The sequence below is a fragment of the Hippocampus guttulatus genome, chromosome 22 (genome assembly GCF_054856545.1).
Source record: "Hippocampus guttulatus isolate MCC_2025c chromosome 22, RoL_Hgut_1.0, whole genome shotgun sequence".
NCBI lineage: Eukaryota > Metazoa > Chordata > Actinopteri > Syngnathiformes > Syngnathidae > Hippocampus > Hippocampus guttulatus.
Window position 1 is genome coordinate 2,829,004 of NC_141282.1, and position 21,675 is coordinate 2,850,678.

The 21,675-nt window shown below is 45.2% G+C and overlaps 2 protein-coding genes and 1 long non-coding RNA gene across 8 annotated transcripts in view; 1 reads left to right on the forward strand and 2 right to left on the reverse strand.

Moving 5' to 3' along the window:
• The window catches only part of LOC147186022 (uncharacterized), a 40,389-nt gene that overhangs the window by 16,147 nt on the left and 2,567 nt on the right, over positions 1–21,675 (forward strand). Inside the window, exons 3-18 of one of the 6 annotated variants that reach the window (XM_086103486.1) lie at positions 16,142–16,266; positions 16,415–16,478; positions 16,574–16,946; positions 17,925–18,057; positions 18,223–18,300; positions 18,365–18,423; positions 18,513–18,573; positions 19,148–19,299; positions 19,387–19,451; positions 19,529–19,622; positions 19,724–19,990; positions 20,113–20,406; positions 20,486–20,737; positions 20,812–21,132; positions 21,204–21,313; positions 21,452–21,671. In XM_086103486.1, the coding sequence (XP_085959612.1) occupies positions 18,299–18,300; positions 18,365–18,423; positions 18,513–18,573; positions 19,148–19,299; positions 19,387–19,451; positions 19,529–19,622; positions 19,724–19,990; positions 20,113–20,406; positions 20,486–20,737; positions 20,812–21,132; positions 21,204–21,313; positions 21,452–21,671 (1,897 nt within the window). In that variant the 5' untranslated portion in view covers positions 16,142–16,266; positions 16,415–16,478; positions 16,574–16,946; positions 17,925–18,057; positions 18,223–18,298. Of the gene's footprint in view, positions 1–15,169; positions 15,291–16,141; positions 16,267–16,414; positions 16,479–16,573; positions 16,947–17,924; positions 18,058–18,222; positions 18,301–18,364; positions 18,424–18,512; positions 18,574–19,147; positions 19,300–19,386; positions 19,452–19,528; positions 19,623–19,723; positions 19,991–20,112; positions 20,407–20,485; positions 20,738–20,811; positions 21,133–21,203; positions 21,314–21,451; positions 21,672–21,675 lie in introns of those variants that run through there. The other 5 variants (XM_086103485.1, XM_086103487.1, XM_086103488.1 and 2 more) reach the window with 5 other exon arrangements.
• On the reverse strand, positions 8,753–15,061 carry LOC147186023 (cAMP-regulated D2 protein). Its single transcript, XM_086103492.1, has 4 exons — positions 14,896–15,061; positions 14,372–14,512; positions 14,079–14,251; positions 8,753–9,829 (listed from the first exon to the last, which is right to left on the reverse strand). Exons 1-4 carry the CDS (start codon positions 15,059–15,061, stop codon positions 9,377–9,379), a joined length of 933 nt encoding a protein of 310 aa, XP_085959618.1. The 3' UTR covers positions 8,753–9,376.
• Positions 19,301–21,536, reverse strand: LOC147186024 (uncharacterized). The gene is made up of 2 exons (XR_015099297.1): positions 21,420–21,536; positions 19,301–21,289 (listed from the first exon to the last, which is right to left on the reverse strand). It is a non-coding gene; the product is annotated as an uncharacterized LOC147186024 (long non-coding RNA).

The following is a 21,675-nucleotide window of genomic DNA, read 5'->3' on the forward strand; positions in this document are numbered from 1 at the left end:
CCATCCGCACTTGGCACAACCTTAGCGACTCAGCCGCGGACTTCCTGCGACGGGAGTGTTTACGTGCCAATCTCTTGTACAAATGCACACATGTATTATTCACCGCTCTGGTCCGAGGCGTGGCTCGAGAGCACCCTGTCCATTTCCAGTCCGGTTTCTTGAAAGCGCGAGTTGCCAGAAGGCAGCGTTTGATCCGCACCGCTCCCTCCTGGAGGGCCAACCCAAAGACCAAACAGACTAAACCGACATCCAATCAAGCAAGTTACATATCCGCCGCTGTTTGTTTATTCACTTTAACTAATGACGTGGGTGGGGGGCGGTGGTGCTTCCCAATTTCTCTGCTCTCACACGGCATTTGGCTGAGACTTCAGAGAGCGAGACTCACGTTCTCAAAGAAACACATTATTCCCTGCGGTTTCCGCAAAGAGAATAAAAAATGAGTTCCTCTCCATTTTGCATCGGTTGAAAACCTCTTGGTTAGCGCAGCATCTCATCCCATCTTATCCGTACGCGACGGCTCCTCTGTTGGTCTGCTTTTTTAAATTGTGTCCGTAGGCTTTTTAGGTTGAGTCCACACTTATTTCATTCACTACCAGCCAATTCTGGACCAAGTCTGAAAAGACGTTTAAAACCGTCTTTGGGAGTGAATGAGTTTTAAGAGAAAAACTTGTTTTGATTGCGAGGATACCAGGCGGCTTTGTTGTCGACGGATATTGCGTGAAGGTTAATTGAAAAGGTCACGTCGGGGATATCCTCGGTCTCCACTTAATTCCCCTTTGAGGGACAGCGGTCACTACAGTGGACAGCTTATCATGTTATCAGGTTACACGGTGCATGAAAGGGTTAAAAAAATCAATGCAGGACCTATGAACTGATGATCGACCCAAATTCGAAATCCATCCATCCATTTTATAGAGTGATTCTCCTTATTTTGCTCCTCGATTTGCCTCTGTTGGTTCTTGTTTTGTCTATTGTATGAGTACCATAGCCACATTCCACACTTAAATACTTTTTGTTGAACAATTTGCTTTCGAACCCATCTCGAAACTCAGCTAGTGTTTTTTCCTTTTTTTCCCCCCTTTATTTATTTATTTATTTAATGTTTGCCCTTCTCAGCTCCACTCCACTGTGACCCTCCATCTAATCTGAGGCGCTTCCAGAAAGCTCACGGCCGCCGTACATGCGGTTGCCATGGAAATAGCAACACTCACAGGGTTCCAGAAAAAAAACAAAACGTTTGTTTTAAAAAAAATAGCTTCAAAGAATGACAAAACACGCGTGGGCGTCTGGTCTGAATGTTCCATCTTTTTTTTTTTTTTTTGCCCTCCCGTCAAGCATTCAGTGGTTTATTTTGTAAAGCGCACAGACTGTTTGGCTTGAGAACAAGGTTTTGCACTACTTCCCTTAGTCTTTTATTACCTTTGAAGACTGTCACATTATTATTCCAACACGTTCCCAACGATTCTCTCCTGCAATTCTTTTTTATCTATGACTGAAGCGTCGACACTCAGCCATTTGTCCGTGCCTGTCAGTAACTCTTTTTGTCTTCTTCAGTGTATAAAACAAAAGGGGGGAGGCGTGGTGGGGAGAGGCGTGGTGGGGAGAGGGGGGGACAATTTGCCTTTGTTTGACAGCTTTGCATGTGTCTTGCCATCCCCATTATGACAGAGGAAGACTTTGACAAGCCTGTTGAGGGGAGAAACAAAGCAAGCAATTATGCAGTCTGAGTTCATTTCGACGTTTAAAGGCTTGTTAACTGTGGACTATGAGGCTGTCTTCGATACGTCGTGTATTTCTAACAGCAGTATCGATTCGGTCTGGACAGGAAGCAACCGCTTGACCGGATTCTGTACAGTGGAACGACTCACATTTGTCGCGGGTCCAACTGCGGTCATGACAATGACCTTGATGTACTGTATTTTCCGCACTATAAGGCGCTTCGGATTTTAAGGCGCACCTTCAATGAATGGCCGTATTTTAAAACTGTTTTCATATCTAGGGCGCGCCGCATTATAAGGCGCATAGAATAGAAGCTACAATAGTGGCTGCGGTTGCGCTATGTATCCACTAGATGGTGCTATGCTAATGGGAATACAACACAATACAACACAGCTACACAAACATATAAATACAAATGGCATGACAAAACAAGAAATGAAAGGCAAAAGTTATGAAGACAATTTGATTCAACAAAAAGGCACAAACCGATGCTTTAGGGTGCGGAAAATACTCTACGAGAAATGTTTGAAGTCGCACCTCACAGTGTAAAAAGAGCACGTTAAAGAACCCGTAAAGTCAATTCAGAGATTTGTTTTCGAAGACTGAGAAATATGGCGGACTCACTTGATTTGTGGACAGCCTTCTCTGCGGAGCGTCAAATTTACAACACACATTGGTGGGTTTTTACGTCGTCAGGCAAGTCGCGCGTCGACGGACGACCACGTTGCACAACTGCATTTCAGGCAGCAGTCGGTCTTTACTAGGCAAATACAGTGAAACTCCTCTACAACGAAATCATGTTTGCAGCAAGACCATTTTCACAACAGGGTTTTTTTCACTGTAGCAAATTTGATCTCAGATCACAAATACTTCCTGGATTACTGCGCATGTGTAAACCAGTGTGGTGGTTGCTGTTGCCGTTTCCGAACGAAGCAGTAGAGGTTGCTGTTGGATTAGACTTCGTTGTCGTGAATCTCGTCGCGAGGCAAGAGCAGAGAAAAAGATTTCGTATAAGGCAAAAGGGGGGGTTTTCCTCATATGGGGGGCAGGAAAGTGGGAATAGTGTTAATGCATGATGATTTTTTCACACTAGGGGGTATTTTCGCCCATGTAGGTTTCGTTGGAGAGGAGTTTCACTGTATGTTGCGTTTTGCCACCGGCGTCCCTGCTGGCTGTCTTCTTTTACGACGAGCTGTAAAATGTAGATGGGACAGTCTTGAACCCGACAGCGGCATTATATTCAAGCTTTTGGCCCGCGAATGCATTTTCGTGTGTCGCCCACCCCCTTCCCCCTCAGCGATGGCCATCAGCAGGCGAAGACAAGGCTCGACGAGCACGCAAGTGTTTCGAAAAGGTGTAATTGCTTCCTGGCTTCAACTCGTGCACTGCAAACAAATTTGCTCCGCCGAGGATAGCCTTTGCGGCTAAATGGACTGAGAAACATCCATGTGTGTCCACTGTATTTACACAGACGAGCACCTTGGCAATGAGTTAAGTGTCTAAGAGCTCGTGGGGTTGTGGATGTGGGGAGGAAAAAAAAAAAAAGACTCCCGAAACTATTTATGGAGTGGATTTTTGGGGGGTAATGCTAAATGCTTAGCATTGTTATGCAAGCGTGCACTCCTGCGTTTCATTTCTTTTTTATTTTTTTAATGAACACCGCATCAGAACGCAGCGCGCATTTAAACCCGGGGCCGCATCGCCCCTCGCCGCTGCCTCCTGTCATCGGGGCGCAAGAATGATGCAACTCGTGCAATTTTATGATCCGCCGAATGCAATTACTGGACCTGACAGGAGTTTGGGACGCCTTTTTTTTTTTTTGTCCGCGCTGTATGCAGCGTGCACATTCAAGAGATAATATATACAAGCTCTGTCAGTGTGTTGGAGAGTGCTGATGCATGTACTGGGTGCTTAGGAGTCGGGCAGATATTTGCACGAAAATGTACTTGGTGCATGAGCATATGCATTTTACATGTGGTTGCACATCTTGGATCATTTTCATCCGTGACTCCGACAATGTTTCGCTTCAGCAGAAAATGATTGGAACATGCCCTGCGATGGAAGACAGTTTGTCATCCACATTGTACAGAGACTTGAGGTGGTAAACCCCCAAATTGACTTTGTTTACAATCCACAATGTTCCCAGAATGTCCTCATGGATGTCCAGTTACATTTTCCTCTACAGTGGTTAACTCTACTTACGAAATTAATTGTTTCTGGAAGAAATGTCTTAACGAGAAAATGTAAGTAGAGACACGTTTTCCATGTAAATGCCCTAATCCGTTCCAAGGCCTCCCAAAATTTAGCCATAAATGTTTTATGAAGCATAAGAATGCATCAACATATGTAACAAATGCATGTTACAATTAGATGAGTGCACAATAACGAGAACGCTGCATAGACACATACGGTAGAAGTCCCTCGTAGCCAATGGGATGCCAGGATGATGCTCGGGAATAGCCAATGGCAGACCAGCTATGAGTATGTTGCGTTCAGGAAACTCGGAGCTGCGACTGTATTTTTACCTTTCGTATCTTGAAATTTCCTTCGTAACAAGAGGCAATAGTTTCCTGTTGAGGCGTTTGGTAACTCGAACATTTCGTATGAAGAGACGTTCTCCAGTAGAGGTACCACTGCATTAGTCCCCCGATTAGCTCCCGTGTCGTTGTCCCCGCATCGTGCATTTACTTGTCATGACGTTTCCGTCGCGCCCACGTTTCCGCATCGCTGAATGATGGATGACAAACTGGAGCCGGCTTGAAAATCGCTCTTCAAAAAAAAAAAAGAGCACCAATAAACAGCGTTTCAAGGCCACTCTTTATTTTTGCTGTCACGCTCCCAACACACCCTCATCCTCCCCCCTCCCGCGTCCCCGGGGGTTGCGCGCCGCTAACGTTCCGTGACAGCCCTCCATCAAACTTCCACGCGGATCTCATTAAAGTCAGCCAGCGTTGAGTGGTTTATACCGACCGGCCCTCTCTGAGCCTCGCCATCCCCATACCTGCTAAACTTTCCTGAGGGCGTTGCTATGGAAACTGTTTGATAGGAGATAGTTTTGGAGTCTAAGCACCGCCCCCCCCACCCCCGAACACCTCTCCAGCGACTCCCCTCTTCCCATACACCCACACATCACTCAATCCCAGGAGAGGGAGCCGTGGGGGCAAATGTGGGCGCAAACTGTGTGTGTGTTCGTCTTTCCTCTTTCACGCAATCTGAGCTGTGAAGGGACTTGGGGAACGGAGCTTGCCCAACGGCTGCCAATCGCTCGCCATCTTTCGAGCCGCGGCTTTCTTTGGGAAAACGTTGGAGAACCGGGCAGGATGAGCCACGCTGTCACTTTTCATGATTAACTCATTCACTCCCAAAGACGTTTTTAAACGTCTTTTCAGACTTGGTCCAGAATTGGCTGATACTGAATGAGTTAAAAACCGCATCGTCGGCATGGAATTTTACAATCAGCAAAATGCAGTCGTACTTCTGCTTTTTGCTTTCTTGTGTATGATTTGGTATGCTTTGGATCGCACGCTGTTTCCCTTTGCGCCCCCATCGTTTTCATCTTCTTGTTAATGGTGTGGTATGCTTTGGATTCTGAGCTACACTTTCGTACATTGAACTCGTACATTTCGGAATTCTGGGGTTTGAATATTCAACTCGTTCTTCATTTCTGGGACACGGGCACGTATTTTTGAAAACACATTATTCTCTTTCCAAAAGATAGTGAGCACCTCGCTTTGTCTTTTCTCTACCAGCAGTATGACACTTCATATTTCAAGCTTTGTCTTGGAGCTGCATCCTGAGTCATAATGTCGCCACTTTGGTCCTAAAGATATACCGGAACACACAATGACTTGTCATTGGAGACTTTGAGGGGGCGGGGGGGCAGTTGTGCAAGTGTAATGTGTATGTATATATATTTCCCTGTGTGTACTGACTTTGCACATGACATTGTTGTGCCGCAGTCCATTATGTCGGACAGATGGCGGTGTTTTCTGCTCGACTAGATTGATCTGTCTTTTAAATGCATGACTGTAACAAATGCAAGCGCGCGGGGGGGGGGGGGGGGGCTGCGGGGGATGGGGTTGACATTGTTGCGTTCTCATCCGATATTTCCCACCAGTATAACGTCTCGGCTCCCGGCGATGCGCGAAGGCACTGCGAACGTATCGAATGACAACATAATGGCGCGGCGGGGTGATCTTTGAAGAGCGCGGGTGACTTTTTACCGCGATGGCAATCCTTGACTCCGTATCACGTATCCGTGAAAACCTTTTGAGGGCGTGTTTGTGTGAATGAAACTTCCATCGGTGGGTTCACGGTGAGCTGTAACACGATGAGCGGAGAAAGGGACTGGGTTACAGTCAACGACGCGGTCACTGTGCGTCACTTGAAGGCAAGATCGGGGTCGCTGGGGTGTGAGCAGGATATATATATGGTTGGTTAGTCCCCCCCCCCCAACCCCCCTGAGGGGAGTCCTCCTCTTTCTGCCGAGAGACGCCTATGAGGCGCACCTTCAATGAATGGCCTATTTTGTCTTTTTTTTTTCATACATTGGGCATTATAAGACGCAATCTACAATACATCCACTAGATGGAGCTACGCTCAAGCAAACGCCAACAGAACGATCAGACATCAGTCAAACTTATTTAATAAAGCAGCGACACAGTTCAATTAACATTCAGTACCAGCCAATTCTAGATCAAGTCTGAAAAGACGTTTAAAAACGTCTTTGGGAGTGAATGGGTTAACCAACAGCAAGTTCTAACATTGACTCGCGAACTTTGAACTCTCTTGCCGCTGCTCTATTTCCGCGTTCAACTGCGTAACCCGATCGCCTTAAGTTTGAACTCTGCGTTGTCAGCATGTCTCGAGCAAGGAGCCATTTTGGGGTCGAAATATTAACCGTAATGACCGTACACAAGGCGCATCGGATTTTAAAGGCGGAATGGAAGGCCTTTTAGTGCGGAAAATACGGTAGCTAAAGGTGGTTGCACTTTGAGCCGCGAATCCTGACTCATTTCGTGACTTGTGTATATGCGGAGCATTCCGCAGCTCCAAACTAGAAGCTGCGTCATGTTTGCTTAGTCGTGTCTTAGTTAGCGGCGACTAGCGTCAGGGGAGAGTTTGAATTCACTTTGATGTCACACACCCTCGGGACATCACAACACTCGGGACGATGGTGAGAGGCTCCGTTGTGCTGCTTCGTTTTCGGCGACGCGAAGCAAGGCAGTGTAATATGTTGTGATAGACGCTCGAGGCTGAAGAACCTCCCAAAAAGGCTCGCGTGCACCGCAGCACATTTGGAACTAAGAGTCGCTCTGAGTCAGATATGTTGACTCACCCGTCGCGTAGCATGACAATGATAAACTGCGCCAGAAAATGAATAAAGAAATAATGAGCTCTCATCGATGATATCGCTATTTAAAATGCAATGTAAAAATGAACCTATACTTATTGACAACATAACTCCCAAATTGCACAAATAATGTTTCATTTCAGGCATTTTCTTTGCAGAAATTTCAAAATGGTCAAAATTCGAAAGAAGCCTTTTTCTTTGTTCTTTTTCCTCCAGAGCTGTTTCGTGTAATTGAGATCTATCATTTTTGCAATTGTAATAGTCGCTGTTGCTTCATAAGAAAAAAAAATTTTTTTAAAAGCAAAGCTTGGAATGATTTATTTGGCTGCAGTCAGGTGTGGAAAACGTGTAGGATGCACAGACATCTTGTTTTGCAACCGAAGTGCGAATTCTTCTTATTTCCTCTTGTGCTCCAGACTTAAAACGGAAGGGGAGTAACACATGAAACACATGATCAATTATTTCAGTTCCCATTCATTTCAATGGATAAAGATGATCCGTTTTGTTGCACTGCGACGACATGTACCAACCAATATGTCGACATTTTACGATTCAAGCCTTTCACGCACCAATAATGCTAACCTGAGAAGCTGTCTAGCAATTCCACTCTGCTCCCTCTAAAAGGAATCCAGCTATATAGCTAAAAAAAAATAAAATAAAATACAACCATCTACCCGTTCGTGACATTTTGAGTCGGGAACCGAGAAGGCCTTCTCCATCAAGTTCATCCGTCACTTTCATTCAAATGCACTTTAAAAAAAAAAAGCCTTCGAGGTGAAAACCGCTTCTATAAGTGCACAGCGTTATTCTTGCACTGCGGGATCAATGCGTGGGGCATGGTGGGGTTAATTTATTGGGCTCTTCTTGAGCCTCGGGGCACCTCAACCTGATAACCGAGCAGTGATAAAAAAAAAAAAGTGCTCCTGTTTGACCTTAAACGTTACCGGGCCCCCCGCAGGCCGCCACGTTTATGGACCTTGAAATAAGGTTAGTTTATTAGGCCGTCTCCTCTTTATATGCGATAATCAGCGAGTCCTCAAAGCAGCTGCGGAATTTCAATACGTGATCTTTGGAGTCGTAAACGGAAGCTTCGCATCCCGCGGCTGCGATCGGCCGTCTGTCTGCCCAGGAGTGATGTCGAAAACCACAGATTTTCTTATCCTGACTCCTAAACGTACCGGCGTCATATTATTCCCTCAAGTAAACACAAAGTCAAAGTTATTTCGGGGTTTAATGACAGAGCCTGCTCACATTTTATTTTATTTATTTTTTTGTCACCTCAATAACATTTTCATTGCACGCAGTGGAAAATAAGAGCGGAATCAAATGCTTTATGATTATGTTTTTGTTTTTTTTATAATTGCTTAAAAGCTAAAAAATAAAACAAATAAAAATTGATTGACAGACCTTTTAATGTCCTGATTGGTGAAAAATTATATCATTTTCCTACTTGTGATTGCTAAGATTGCAAAGTTATGGAAAATTACATTTCCATGGGGTTCTAAAATTGGGAATTTGGGAAATATTCCAAAGCGGAAACTTTTCATGGGAATTGACTGGAAATTGAGAAGGATGTTGTACAAAAGTATCACATTTCAGCATGAAAATAAATATTTTGTTAATTATACTTTCCCCAACTACCGTATTTTCCGGATTATAAATCGCAGGGGGGGGGGGGGGTTCTTCGTAGTTTGGCTGTGGGTGTGATTTACACTCTGGAGCGCTTTATGTGTGAAATTATTAACACGTTATGATGTCATTTGAAATGTTATTTTCACATTAAACCGCAAGAGGGCGCTCTAGGCCCGTGTTTATAAGTAACGTAGAAAAAGACGCGCCGCATCTTCTACCTCCGGAGTTAGTGGAGTTGTTTCAAAGTGACACAGAGGATGAAGACTACATCGGATTTAGTCATTTGGAGTTACACTGATAGTTTGCTAAAGTTGTTAGCAGCATGTTCTTTATGCTCTAGTTATCGGAATAACTCTTAATATGTTACGTGAACAAACTCGGCACGTTCTCAGTTTGTTGTTTATGCGCCATGTAATGTTAGCATATCGTCGGCTTATTTTGTTTTGATTTTAAATGGCCTTTCGAGATGACATGTCTGTTCTTGGTTTTTGATTTAATCACAAAAATTGCCCCCAAAAATGCGATTTATACTCCAGTGCGATTTATAATCCGGAAAATACGGTATATTCATGTTCCCGATTCAGCCAAGCTTCAGTTTTGTAAATTTTTGGTTTATCCAGTTTATTCCCATCGACAGTTTCTCACTCTGAAACTTTCCAACCTTTCGCAACCCTAGTAGACACCCAGATAGTCCCAGAAGTCACACACATGGCTCCTGGGCCCCACTTCGGCATGTGAGCGCACCGTCAGGTTCATGACCAGCCATCCGCTGGTGTCAGAATAGCGAGGCCACACGGGCAGACGTTGCTCCTGGCAGAAGGTCGTCTGACGGACCCGTGAGGATGGGTCGCCCGTGAGGGCGAAGGCGCCCCAGTAACACAGCATCCGATTGGACAGCAGCTTCTCGGCCGGCGTCATGGTGAAGTTGGCCACCGTGCCCGAGTTGAAGACGAACGGCAATTCGGCGCCGTGGCAGACGTGCCGGTAGCAGAAGGTCAGACCGGACCAGACGCTGGTGTCGGATGTCACGTGGTCAAATACGTACAACCACACTCTGCTTCCTGCTTTTGCGCCGGCACGCGACGACCTCCGCGTTGGGCACAGGAAGGCGTAGTCTGTCAAGATCTGAAGGGAGGAGAAGATGACTTAAACTACTTTGGAACTTTTTGTATTTTGTTATACTTCGCACCGGTATTATTGGACGTTTGCGCCTTTGTGCGCTGTTGTGGGCCTGAAGTAGTATTTTCCTGGCCTTTCCTAACGGTATCCCTAATTTGCATCGGAGGTGCACTCCGCCTGAGTATGCCGTGCTTGATATTGCATAAACAGAAATAGGAGTCTGCTGGGGTCCATGCCAGGACATTGGCAGGTAAACTGCAAGATCTCCCCTTGCGGATGCATGTGATGAGGGCAATTGGAGAGCCCCTTGCACCTCCAATCGTGTGTCTGATTGACCTTTCAGACTACGCGTAACATTCAGAATCTTTCGTCACAACTCTGATGTAACTTTTTTTTTTTTTTTTCAGCATCCCAGCGTGAAAGAGCAAAACGCTTGTAGCTTCCCTTAATTTGTGAGTCATCCTCTCAGGCCCACTGTGTCTTTTTCCACAAAACCCAAATGATTACAGCTGCATTTAAACAATAAACGGAGGCGGTGCAGTGGGAACTATTTTTATGCGACCTAACAGAACCGGAACGCGTACCCACACAGCCGTGAGCTGAGATTCACAGACCTACGGAACCACCTACTATATTTGGTGATGAAGTTATCTAACCTCAAAGGTCGTGTTTCTGTCAATATACAGTATGTACACAGTATTTTTCTCCGCATCTGCGCTTGCTTTGTAAAATGTGTCCGACGTGCATTTTGCCAAATTTTGCTGATCCGAACCAATTGTGTTTGCAGGTAGAACTAGAGGAGTGCGTGGGGGCGGGTGGGGGACGCTGAGCTCTCAACATCAACTTTTCTGGCTGACATTTATGTCACCCCCCCCCCCCCCACACACACACACTCTGGAGAAGTGCCCTTTATGTGTGTGTGTGTGTGTGCATGAGTGAGCGTGTACTCCAGCTGTGGCCCCAACTGCCGGTGAATACTAAACGCTCGCAAGCGCATGACCTCTTGACCTCCCCGTCCTCCCCGAAGTGCACACCTTGAACTTTCATCGACATCACAAAGGGAGGGGGGGATGTGGAGGAGAGGGGGGGGGGATTGCTCCAGGCTTTCCAAACTGCAATCTACTTTTTATTGTCAAGCAGAGAACAGGGATTTATATTCCGATCACCGGGATGTTGTTGCGACTCTCAGTCAGGCATTTTATGGATTCGGGGTGAGTGTTTTTTATTTACTTTTTGCTTCAGGGCGAGGCTAGGGACGAGATACAAGGCCACTATAAATATATGTGAAATAAGCGGCAAACAAAGTTTTTTATGTTTTATATTTCAGGGGGGGGGGGCTTTTGATAACAGTTCCAATGAGAGTTTATTAAATGCAGCTAATATAGTTCAACGGCCAGCTGATTTTGACACATCGTCCTTTGGAAAATAAACAGAACTCCTTTTAAAAGCGAACAAACAGCACGGAGTCTGCGTGGTTTGAGGTAGGACAAAAACTGGGGGGCTAACTTTGTGCTACGATAAGAAACGCAGTCGATCCAGGAAGTGGAATGTAAGTTTGAAGAATGCAGGGTGCCACAATCTGATCAACAAACCCAAAATGTATGCATTCAAAATCAACATCTCAGTCCGTGTCCCCGCATTTAGCCAGCTATGTCTGCCTTCATGAATTATTTTGGGGGGGGCGATGACCCACCACCGCGGGTGTTTCGGACAGACAAGTCACTTCCTGGTATGAGCAGTCCCGGCTGCATCTAAAACAGACAAACTCCGTGACTCCCATGCAGGTAGCAGGGAAGAGCTTTATTTGTTCGCCCACTTTTTTTCCCCTAAATCGGGTGTTACAGGTTGAATTAAAAGCCCTAAATTACTCGTGTGATGGAAATCTTTTCCCATGAGCTGGGGAGGAGAAAAAAAATCTCATTTGCATACATTGTCTCTTCTACTTAATTGAATGCGCCCGGCAGCAGAGCTTTAAAGTGACTTTGCTCGTCAGAGCATTCTCATTCATTTCACGGCTCATATTTAGAGACATATTTTGAAGCGTTTGCTTCGGATGGTAGTCGGCGCTCCTAATGGAGAAGAAGACACATTCTTTACTGAAGTACACTGCGGTGATTTGTCGTGTAAAAAAAGCGAACAATCGGCTTTGAAATGATCACGTATACAGCGCTGGATTTCATTTGGTGGTCTTTTCCGATGTGATTGTCTTCACTTCAAGCGCAAGTCTGAAAAATGACCATGATGAATAAACCAATAAAGTCCACACAAAGCGTCTCCGCAACCCGTTAGAGTGCAATCAGTGTCTCCGTCCTCGCGTAAAAACAAATAAGAGAGCATGTTGATGTCCCAAACCCGCATTTGGCCAATTAAAAAAAAAAAAAAAAAAAAAAAAAAAGAAACCATGAGATGCCTTCCTCCATGATACTCAATCTCTGTAATTCCCTCACATCGCATTTGGCTTCCACGTGACCAAATAAGGCTCCACGCTTGGGCCGACATCGCATTTACAAATAATTGCCCAATCATGCGAAAGGCAAGCAACGAGGCTCGATTTCCAAAGTCAAATAGAAGAGCGCAAGCCTGCTAAACTTCCTGTGGCCATTAACCGAGCTGCGGTTTGCTTGGCGCAAAATGATCCTCTTTTTATTTCGCATTGCCGGCTCCCCGCTGAAAAATGTCATGATGAAATATTTTAAACTTCGGAATGGATCAAAATGACTTCCTTGCTACCTCTTGAGGCTTTACTTGCCTGTTTAGACAATTATGGGCTCCTCCAGGGGCCCAATGATGAATGAATTTATGACACCGTAAAAGTCTTCAAGGCCTCTAGATTAGTTGTATTTCCAATACGACCTGCCTAATCATCTATCAGTCTTTTTATGCAATCCAACCAGAAAACAAACCAAAAAAAAGGCACAATTGACACGGCTGTCCTTAAAACTAGGGGTTCTCAACCCCCAGGCCGCATAACGGTACCGGTCCGTGTGTCATTTGGTACCGGGCCGCACAGAAAGAATAAATAACTTACGTTGCTTCCGTTTTATTTATTTTGGACTCTAAAAGGCATTTTATTTTGAAAAATTACCGCATCCTCTGTTACATCCGTCTACAGTATGTCACTCTTGACGCAGGTCAAGGTGCGCTTCTAGGTTACCGATAAAATGAAACCCAGGAGCTAGCAAAATGAGTAAAAAAAACAAAAAAAAACATACGTCTTTGGAAAGTTGCTTTGGGAAGGGGAAAAGGGCCAACCAGGAGACAGAAAAGGAACCAATGACTTTTAAGAAAAATAAGGGTAATTCTAATAGGACAATATCAGGAGTCCGACGTAAAATCTGGATTTAGCGCAACGGGACATTCCCACGCACCAAGCCCGCTCTGCGATGGTGAGTCATATTTTCATGCGCTTTGTATTTGTGGTGTATCTTATTTGGAAGGCACATTTAAATTATATCATATTATTTTGTCGTATTTATCCGCCTCACCTTAAAGACCGGTCCATGAAAATATTGTCTGACATTAAACCAGGCCGTGGAGCAACAATTTTGGGGGCCGCCGCTTTAAACCACACGGGTATTTCTCCCATACCACCTTATTGGCCCGAATATAAGATGGCCCTGATTATAAGAGGACCCCCTCTTTTTCAAGACTCAAGTCTGAAAAAAGACTTTTTGAACACCAAATTAATTTTTATACAGAAAATAATTCTAGTACATCTCAAACAAATGATTATAACAATATATTTGAGAGAAAAAGCATGTTATTTTGCCTCATTCAAATCTTAATATCAGAACATTTAAATAGGTAAACTAAAGTGCAATCACATTCGTCAATGAATGGCTTCTGGTTTTTCAAATGTAAATGATATCATTACTTCTTCTCAGCTGCCAGTTAACCTGGCCGATCTTAGACCCACTTTTCTCCAGATTGTCGCTACGTTTCTCCGTTTTCTGTCATTTCTTCAATTATTTTCTTCTCTTTTCTTTCTTACCGTTATTTTTTATTTTTCTACTTTGTGCTACTGCTATTTTTATTTTTATTCTTTGTGACCGGGGTTCACTTTGGCCTGGGAAGTCAAGTTCAGCATTCGCTTCAATGATATCTGGCGCCATCTACCGTCCTGAATGGGTATAATGTCTAGACCCCGAATATAAGACTACCCCCACTTTTTCAGTCTTATTTCAATGCAAAAAAACACCGTCTTATATTCGGGCCAATACGGTATTTGCGCCCAAGTCAATCGTCGGGCTCTCACCTGAGCCAGCATGGCTCTCCGATCAGGGTCGCTGTAGAGAGGCAGATACTTGTGCAGTATCCGTAGGCTGTGTTGTTTGAAGATGGCCGTGACGTACATGAACGACTCCGCCGTCGACACGGGCTTGTTGAAGAAAGCGTACACAAAAAGCACGCCTTCCTCTGACGTCGTACCTGCAAGCGCAGAAACAAAACAAAATTCTGTGTCAGGATCGCGCAGCGCGATAATAAGAAGGAAGGGGAATTCGGTGCCCGGAATCCGTAATGAGGCGTGTGTGTGTGTGTGTGTCTTACCCAGCAGCACCGGTTTCCCCTTATGCCAGTGGCCTTTCTGAAAGGCGATGACCGGCTGCTCCTTGATGAGCTCGCCGTCGATAAAAGGGCCCCAAGTCTCGAACGCCTCCATAAACCTCAACGGGTTCACCAGCCTGGAACCTGGCATCACAGAATTGCCAGTTATCTCCACCCCCCAAAAAAATAAAATAAAATAAAATACAACCTGAAGGGACTTGACACCAGACTTTCAAAAGGTCAGACAGGAAACACACTCTTGATAAATCGCCTTCTGATTTTTTGTTTTTGAGTCTCAGGGCTAGCACAGCTCAGAAAAATATACTATGGCACTAAAAACCGAATAGCTCCTTTCAAGGTTCCTCCTAAGAGTTATTTTGCTTTGCGGGATGCCATCAATCAAGATAAAAACGTGTGTTTTTTTGGTCATAAACTCGCCGGCGCCTCTTATGTAACGGTTGAGTGTGCAAAGTGTGGGCTGCCACCGCCGCCGCCGCTGCTGTTGTTGCTGTTGTGCGCTGTCCTACTTGTTTTCATCTGCGCTTCCAGGACGGCCTGTGGCGTGAGCGACAGCAGGCAGACGATGTCGCCGACGGAACAGTTGCTCAGTTTTGCAAACTCCTTTCCGATCGTCACGGCAGCGCGTCTGAGGGGAGAAATTGAGTGAAAACGTGGAAGCTGGATGATGATCATCTAAACGACCATAATAAACTGGAAGTACAGTCATTTTGAATGGGAAGGTGCCTGTGACTTTGTCGAAGTGTATGTGACTATCGAAAGAGAATTTTATTTTATTTTTTTTAAACATGAGAAAGTGATTCAGTGTTGGAGAGATGACTCACCTGGTCTTGAGAGGGATGGAGAAAGGCAAGCTCTGCAGAATGGCCTGTTTGAACAGAGCCTTGCTGCTTTGGATCATCAGGTGGAGACTCACGGACTGAGCCCCGGCGCTCTCTCCGAATATCGTCACCTGACACGAAAGCGCCTCAGTACCTTTGACACTTGCAATGACCGCCGTCGAAGCGCGTCAATAATCACGGTTGGGAATTCAGTTATTTTGAACAGAATTCAGCTTTTTACAGTAGCTATCCAAATTTGAGATGATTCTTTTTATTATTATTATTATTATTATTTCATTGTCTCTCTTGATGTGCCCAGTGCTGTAGTTGATTTCACATGAGCAGCTCGGACAGCTGGGATTGATTTTTTTTAAAGCGATAGCTCCCCCTTGTGGTACATAAAAGAATCACTACTACTGTTCATGCTGCTATTATTAAACGGTTGATTACTTGCCTTGCTGGAGTCACCTCCAAACATCGCAATGTTCTGCTGGACCCAAATAAGTGCCGCCTGCTGATCCAAAACGCCGTAATTTCCCACGGCGGACGTCTTGGGGTCTTTGCCAGACACCAGGAACCCAAACGCACCTTTAAAAAAATCACACCATGAGCATCACAGTAGACCAAACTGACTCCGGCGTGGCAGCCATTTGCCAAATTACCTTCACATAGCACCCGGTCATGTGTTCTACCCCAAAAGCCCTTTTCACAGAATGACTCACACACACATGCATATTATGTATTCTAATTCAGGCTCAAATACAGTATCAATAAACATTATTTTCATGGTTGAACTCATTCACTCCCAAAGACGTTTTTAAACGTCTTTCCAGACTTGGTCTAGAATTGGCTGGTACTGAATGAGTTTTTTAAATTATATCGAGGGGAGGGGGAATTCTCCCTGTGAGATTTCCTCACCTAATCTGTACTCCAGGGCGACAACGATGGTGTGGGTGAAGTTGCTCATGAAGCGGCCGTCGTAGAGCGGCTTGGAAGCCGAACCGGCGATGAAATCCCCACCGTGGATCCACACCATCACGGGAAGCGGACTGCTCGGCGGTGAGCTGAAGTTCACGTCCCGGGGGACGAAGATGTTAAGATAGAGACAGTCCTCGCTGACCTGAGCGGGACATATGATTAAAGTCGATTACGATATGCAGCCTAACGACTAGCAACTTCTTCTCTGTATGTTTTGGGGATGCGGAAGGAAGCTGGAGAAAATCCACGAATGCGCAGGGAGAGCATACAATGCCATCACTGACGCCGACGTGGTAACCACTACTTCAATATACAGTCTCATACCATACTTTTAAATGTGTCACAGTATAATATGTGTCGATTCTTACATTTCTTGGACATTCGGCAGCAATTGGTCCTCTGCACTCCTGCACGCACGGGAACCTGGGGAAGGTGGCATCATAAACCCCCTTCCAAGGACTCACAGGTCTGGGTGGCTTCCAGCGGTAAGCCCCAACCGGGGGGTCTGAATATGGTATCCCATAAAATATCTGGGCTTTATCTGCTGTTAGCCCCTTGACTCGCCCGTTTTTGGTCAACACCACGGGTCCAGGAGTCCCATTGTTTTCCTTCTTCACTGGTTTGTCTTCTCTTTCTTTTGTGACCGAGAGGGCCTCCGGCTTTTCCCAAGCGAGGGAATTTATCCCAAAGTCTGTGTTGAGAATGAATGGGTCATCCCTCACCAAGAGTCCGGCGTCGATTCCTCTCAGGAAGCTGTCAAGGTTGATCTCCTCATCATTTTTTGTTGCTTCTCCAGTGGACGGCACCGAGCAAAGTGTGCACAACAACAGCAAACATTTCCAGCTCTCCATATTTGCTAAATAACACGTATATTTCCACAACACAATCAGCTCAGATCGTGATGAGACAAATCACCCTACCAGCCTGGCTGCCTCGGACTCTCGACGGCCTTGTGACTCCAATTACTTGACAAGACTAATCTGACAAAAGTGCTCTTCATTGGACCCCGCAGACCTAAATGCAAGCACTGTAATGCTGCAATCTGATTGAGGACACATCGCCTTTACTTTACCTAATGTAATTAGTTAGCACGCACTGGAAACCAGAACACTTCATGAATCCGCGGATCAATCATCCGTGTTTGTTCGTTCTTCAAAAAAAAAAAAGGAAAGTAAAAAATACAAAAGGACTTGTTTTGACAAAATTCGTTCCAAAAACGAATAAAGACTCGTTTTCTGAGTTCCGATTTCGTGTACCAATGGAAAAAGGGGGAAAAAAAGCCCAAAAGAAATAACGGGCGATTTGGACGGTATTGAACTATGTTACAAGTCAGTTGAAAGCTGCAACTACATATCCGGCTCTTGCAATTTGCGGTAGATGACATTATCTGAAGTACAGGAAACGTACAAATCTCCCGTTTTCTGTTTCTTCCCCATTTTACATTTTACACACAATCGGAAAATTAGTTCTAATGAGATTTTTTTTATCCTTTTTTTGTTTTTGTTTTTGGAACTTTCTTTTTTTTTACTTTGCCCTTTGTTTTTAAAAACGAATACACTCGGACTCATCAGTTTCTATATTACTTATCCTCATTCGGGTCACGGGTGATTTGGAGCAAACCCAGCTGACTTTAGACAAGACCTATCGTTGCTCTTTGTATTTTAGTTCCGCTTTAATGTCCCGTTTTCCCTGTAAAAGGCTCCTCCAGACATGTTTTTATACTTTGTTTTTTACCATAGTACTGCTTGTATGCCCTGAATTGCACGCCTACATTTGGGTGTACACTGACATCTACAGGCCAATGTAGGAACTACTTGGAAGCCCAAAACGAGACGCTCCAGTCGACACCAACAAACGTCATGGGATTACGCGGTATGTCGGCAAAAAAATTATAAAACATACTTTTCTACATAGCTATATACTTATTTACTTGCATAAATTATTTTTGTGATTCTAAACAATACACAACGACGACTACTTAACTTCCTGATCCGAAATGGACGTGGCTGACGTCATCACCCACCTGTCACTCATTAGTGGCCTGTCTTTTTCCAGCAAAGCCTACTTTTTACCGAACGAAAACGCGTTTTCCTTGCTGGAATTAGGAAGAAAAATGTAAGTAAAACACGAATCAACAAATGCAAAATTTTCTGTCTTATTAACTCTGTTTTAATTCCAGGAATTCCTATGAGTTTCCAGTCGTACTTTTCATACTGTTAGCTCAAGCCATCTCATTAGGTGAGAATGGCGCTGCTTTCGAATTTATTTTAAGGTGTTGTGATATATATCAAAAGAAACACGTTTTTTTTTCATTATTTCTTGAACAGGACGCACTGGTGACGTTTCTTTCTCCATTTGTTGGATGGACCTGAGTAATCCTCTGGAAAGGTCATTTTGTTTTTCCCTTACGTGCACCCGTGTCTGTTCTCTGCCCTCTGACTTCATGCTAACAAAAACGTGAATTATATTACTTGATCTAATTGATGTGCTTTCAGTGCCGTCGATTTAACTTGAAACCTCCCTTGTCAATGGTTCTCAATCTTTTGCACCTAGTGCGCCATCGACATAAAACACTCTCCAAACACCACCATCATGGCCAACAGTAAAATAATGCGTAAAGCGTTCATGAAAGAAACGGAACACACTAAAATGTATTAAATGTGAACTGTAATTAAAGTTTTTAAAACGGCACTTCAATATTAACTTGTTTGTATTATGCTAAAATAGTTAAATACAACCGAATGCTGTTTTAGATTTTTTATTTTTTTTGCATACCAGTTGAGGGGGCTCGCAAAGCACGAGTGTTTTGAGTAATGTACCACAAGTTGACCAACACATCTGTCTGTATTCAAGGAAAAAAAAAGGCACCCCATCTGTCCATTTCAAAAATCCAAGGTCATTTAAAAATAAAATAAAATGGACCGCCTGAACTCAGCGGGTAACATGACTTATTGTTTCACAGTTATGGGAACCTGTGGCTAAATGGCACCGCTTTAAAAAACCTCTGGACAAATGGCGAAATGGTGTCTTTGACCGTACCTCCATCTGTAGAAAACAACGTGACCCTTGAATATGGAGGCACTTTACACTCCTGGACTTTAACAGTTTCCCCAGGTAGACACACGATAAGTCTTTATTTCTTCATGACATTTATCCATTAATTAGAGCACATGCTCAAACATTGCTCTTTGTATTTTTAAGGGACCAAACAAATCAAAGTCAGCGGCCGACAGAAACCCAAGAAATATCCAATAAGTGCAACACAGGTGCTGGAAAATATACACCCCCCAAAAAAAGATGATTTTTGAAGCTATTTTCATAACCTTATCACCCTTGTTTGTAGAGCATCTTGGATTTGTTGGATCCCACGGAAGCGTTCCCATGTGAAAATGGCACGCTGTTCTTCTTTCAGGCTGAAAACTTCTTCCTTGCTTTTGGTAAGAACATACAAGTATATGCTTTGTGCGCTTCAAATGCAACTATTCAACAATTAATAGACAGCTATCATTTTTTTGATCTTTGACTGTCTTTATTCCAGGCTACTCGTTGCGGTATCCTGTCAAGGTGGAGGCCCGATCTTCCACCACGTTGCTGTTGTCGTGGACGGTGGGCCGACCAGCCGCTGTCGGGAGCACCCACAATGTGACCCTGTACCGTGCCGACCAGGGGATCTATAACATGCTGAGCAGGAACACAATCGCTGACAATCGCTATCTCATCCCTTCCCTGAACTCCTGTACTCTGTATGTGATATGCGTGGACCCCGAGGCCAATTTCCTTGTCACCTGCCTCTCGACTTTAACTGGTCAGTGTGGAAGTGTCTTTTATAATCGTCCTCCACCCACCTGGTTTGGCGATAACCATTCTGCAATTTGGCTCTGAAATAAAAAGCACCGCACAATATTTTTTATATCTTTTCCCCATCAGATCCCGACATTCCCCGAGACTTTCGAATCCGCTCGTGGAATAGCAGCAGCCTATCTTTGAGCTGGGACTTCCCAGAGAACCTCCTGTTCTCTCGCTTCCTCCTCACGGCCTTCCATCTCAACGGGACGGACCACGTCATGGAGGAGGTGCCCGTCTGGCTCGCAGGAGATGACTTTGTTTTTACCCTGTCTGGCCTGCAGCCCTGCAGCAAGGTTAAGTTTGGCCTGCAGACGGTTTGCCAAGCAGGGATTGAGACCCACTACAGTGAAATGATCCGTAACGATGGAAATAGCGGTAAGCTCTACGTTCTGTCACCGTTACGCTCTCAAGAGAGAAACTTGACACCTGAGTTGAACCCAATGATGTCCCGCAGCTCACTCCAGCATCAAGGCCTTGCGTCAGACGTCGTTCGGCTCCGACAACTACACGCTGAGCTGGGAGGTGAGCGACGCCTCCTCCGTTTCCAGGTTCAGCGTCTACCACGAGGACACGCTGCAGGGCGCGACGCTCGCGACCAACTACATGGTGGACGGACTGCTACCGTGTCGCCTGTACCGCGCCAGAGTGGATGCGCTGTGTGGAGATGGCGTGCTGATGAGCACCGCGACGCTTCCAGTACACACGGGTACTCGAAATGCTGTCAAAAGCTGCATTCTATGGACAAATCGATGAAAAAATATCATACCGATCCATTTCCAGGACCCCGCGGCGTGTTAGAACTGCGGTACCGCACCAATGACTCTGTAGCCTTGTGGATTCCCGGCACACCCAGTTCCGCCCTGTCGTTTTCATACGAACTTTCCCTGGAGAATGGCAGCGCCCTCCAGATGGACACTTTGACAGAGTCGGAGCTGCGACTGCCGGGACTGGCGGCCGGGAAGACGTACGTCCTCGAGCTGTGGGAGCAGTGCGACGGCCGGTGGGAGTCGGAACGTACAGCGTTGTGCTTCACGGTCGATAATTCGACATATGGCTTCCTCGTGAGGGGCGTGGGACTCGACTCCATCAATGAAGACCGAGGTCCGACTCCAAAATGTACCCCGAGTAACATATTTGCGTCGCTGCTGATATTTTCCGTTTTTCTGCCGCAGCGGAAGAAATTTATGTGCTCAGAATGGTCATGCCAGGTTCGCCTCCCGATGATCTGGATGACGAAATGGCCGAGGCGACGACGACCCTGGTGGAGAGTATTCAAAAATTGGTCAGACATCGCAGCTTCCTGCATCGCTAACATTGTTTTCGTGAATACATTCAGTTCAGTTTTTGATGCGTCACGGGAATATAGTTGAATGAAATGGCCCGACTACCTATTTGGGGCGTCCATTTTGTGCCCCCACAGCTGCTGGACCTGTTGAGTGATGTCCGTCCCCCGATCCGCGTGGAGGTGGTCGGTATGGAACCTGCGTTCGAAGTGAACAAAACGCAGGTTCACGTGATGCTTTTCGATTCGTCCCACCAAGACGACAACATGCCCCTGCCGGTTCAGTTTCACGCGGATTATATCGAGTCCCTGGACAACGCTTACGTCTCTGTTCGAGATGGACTCGTCTACTGGCACGGTTG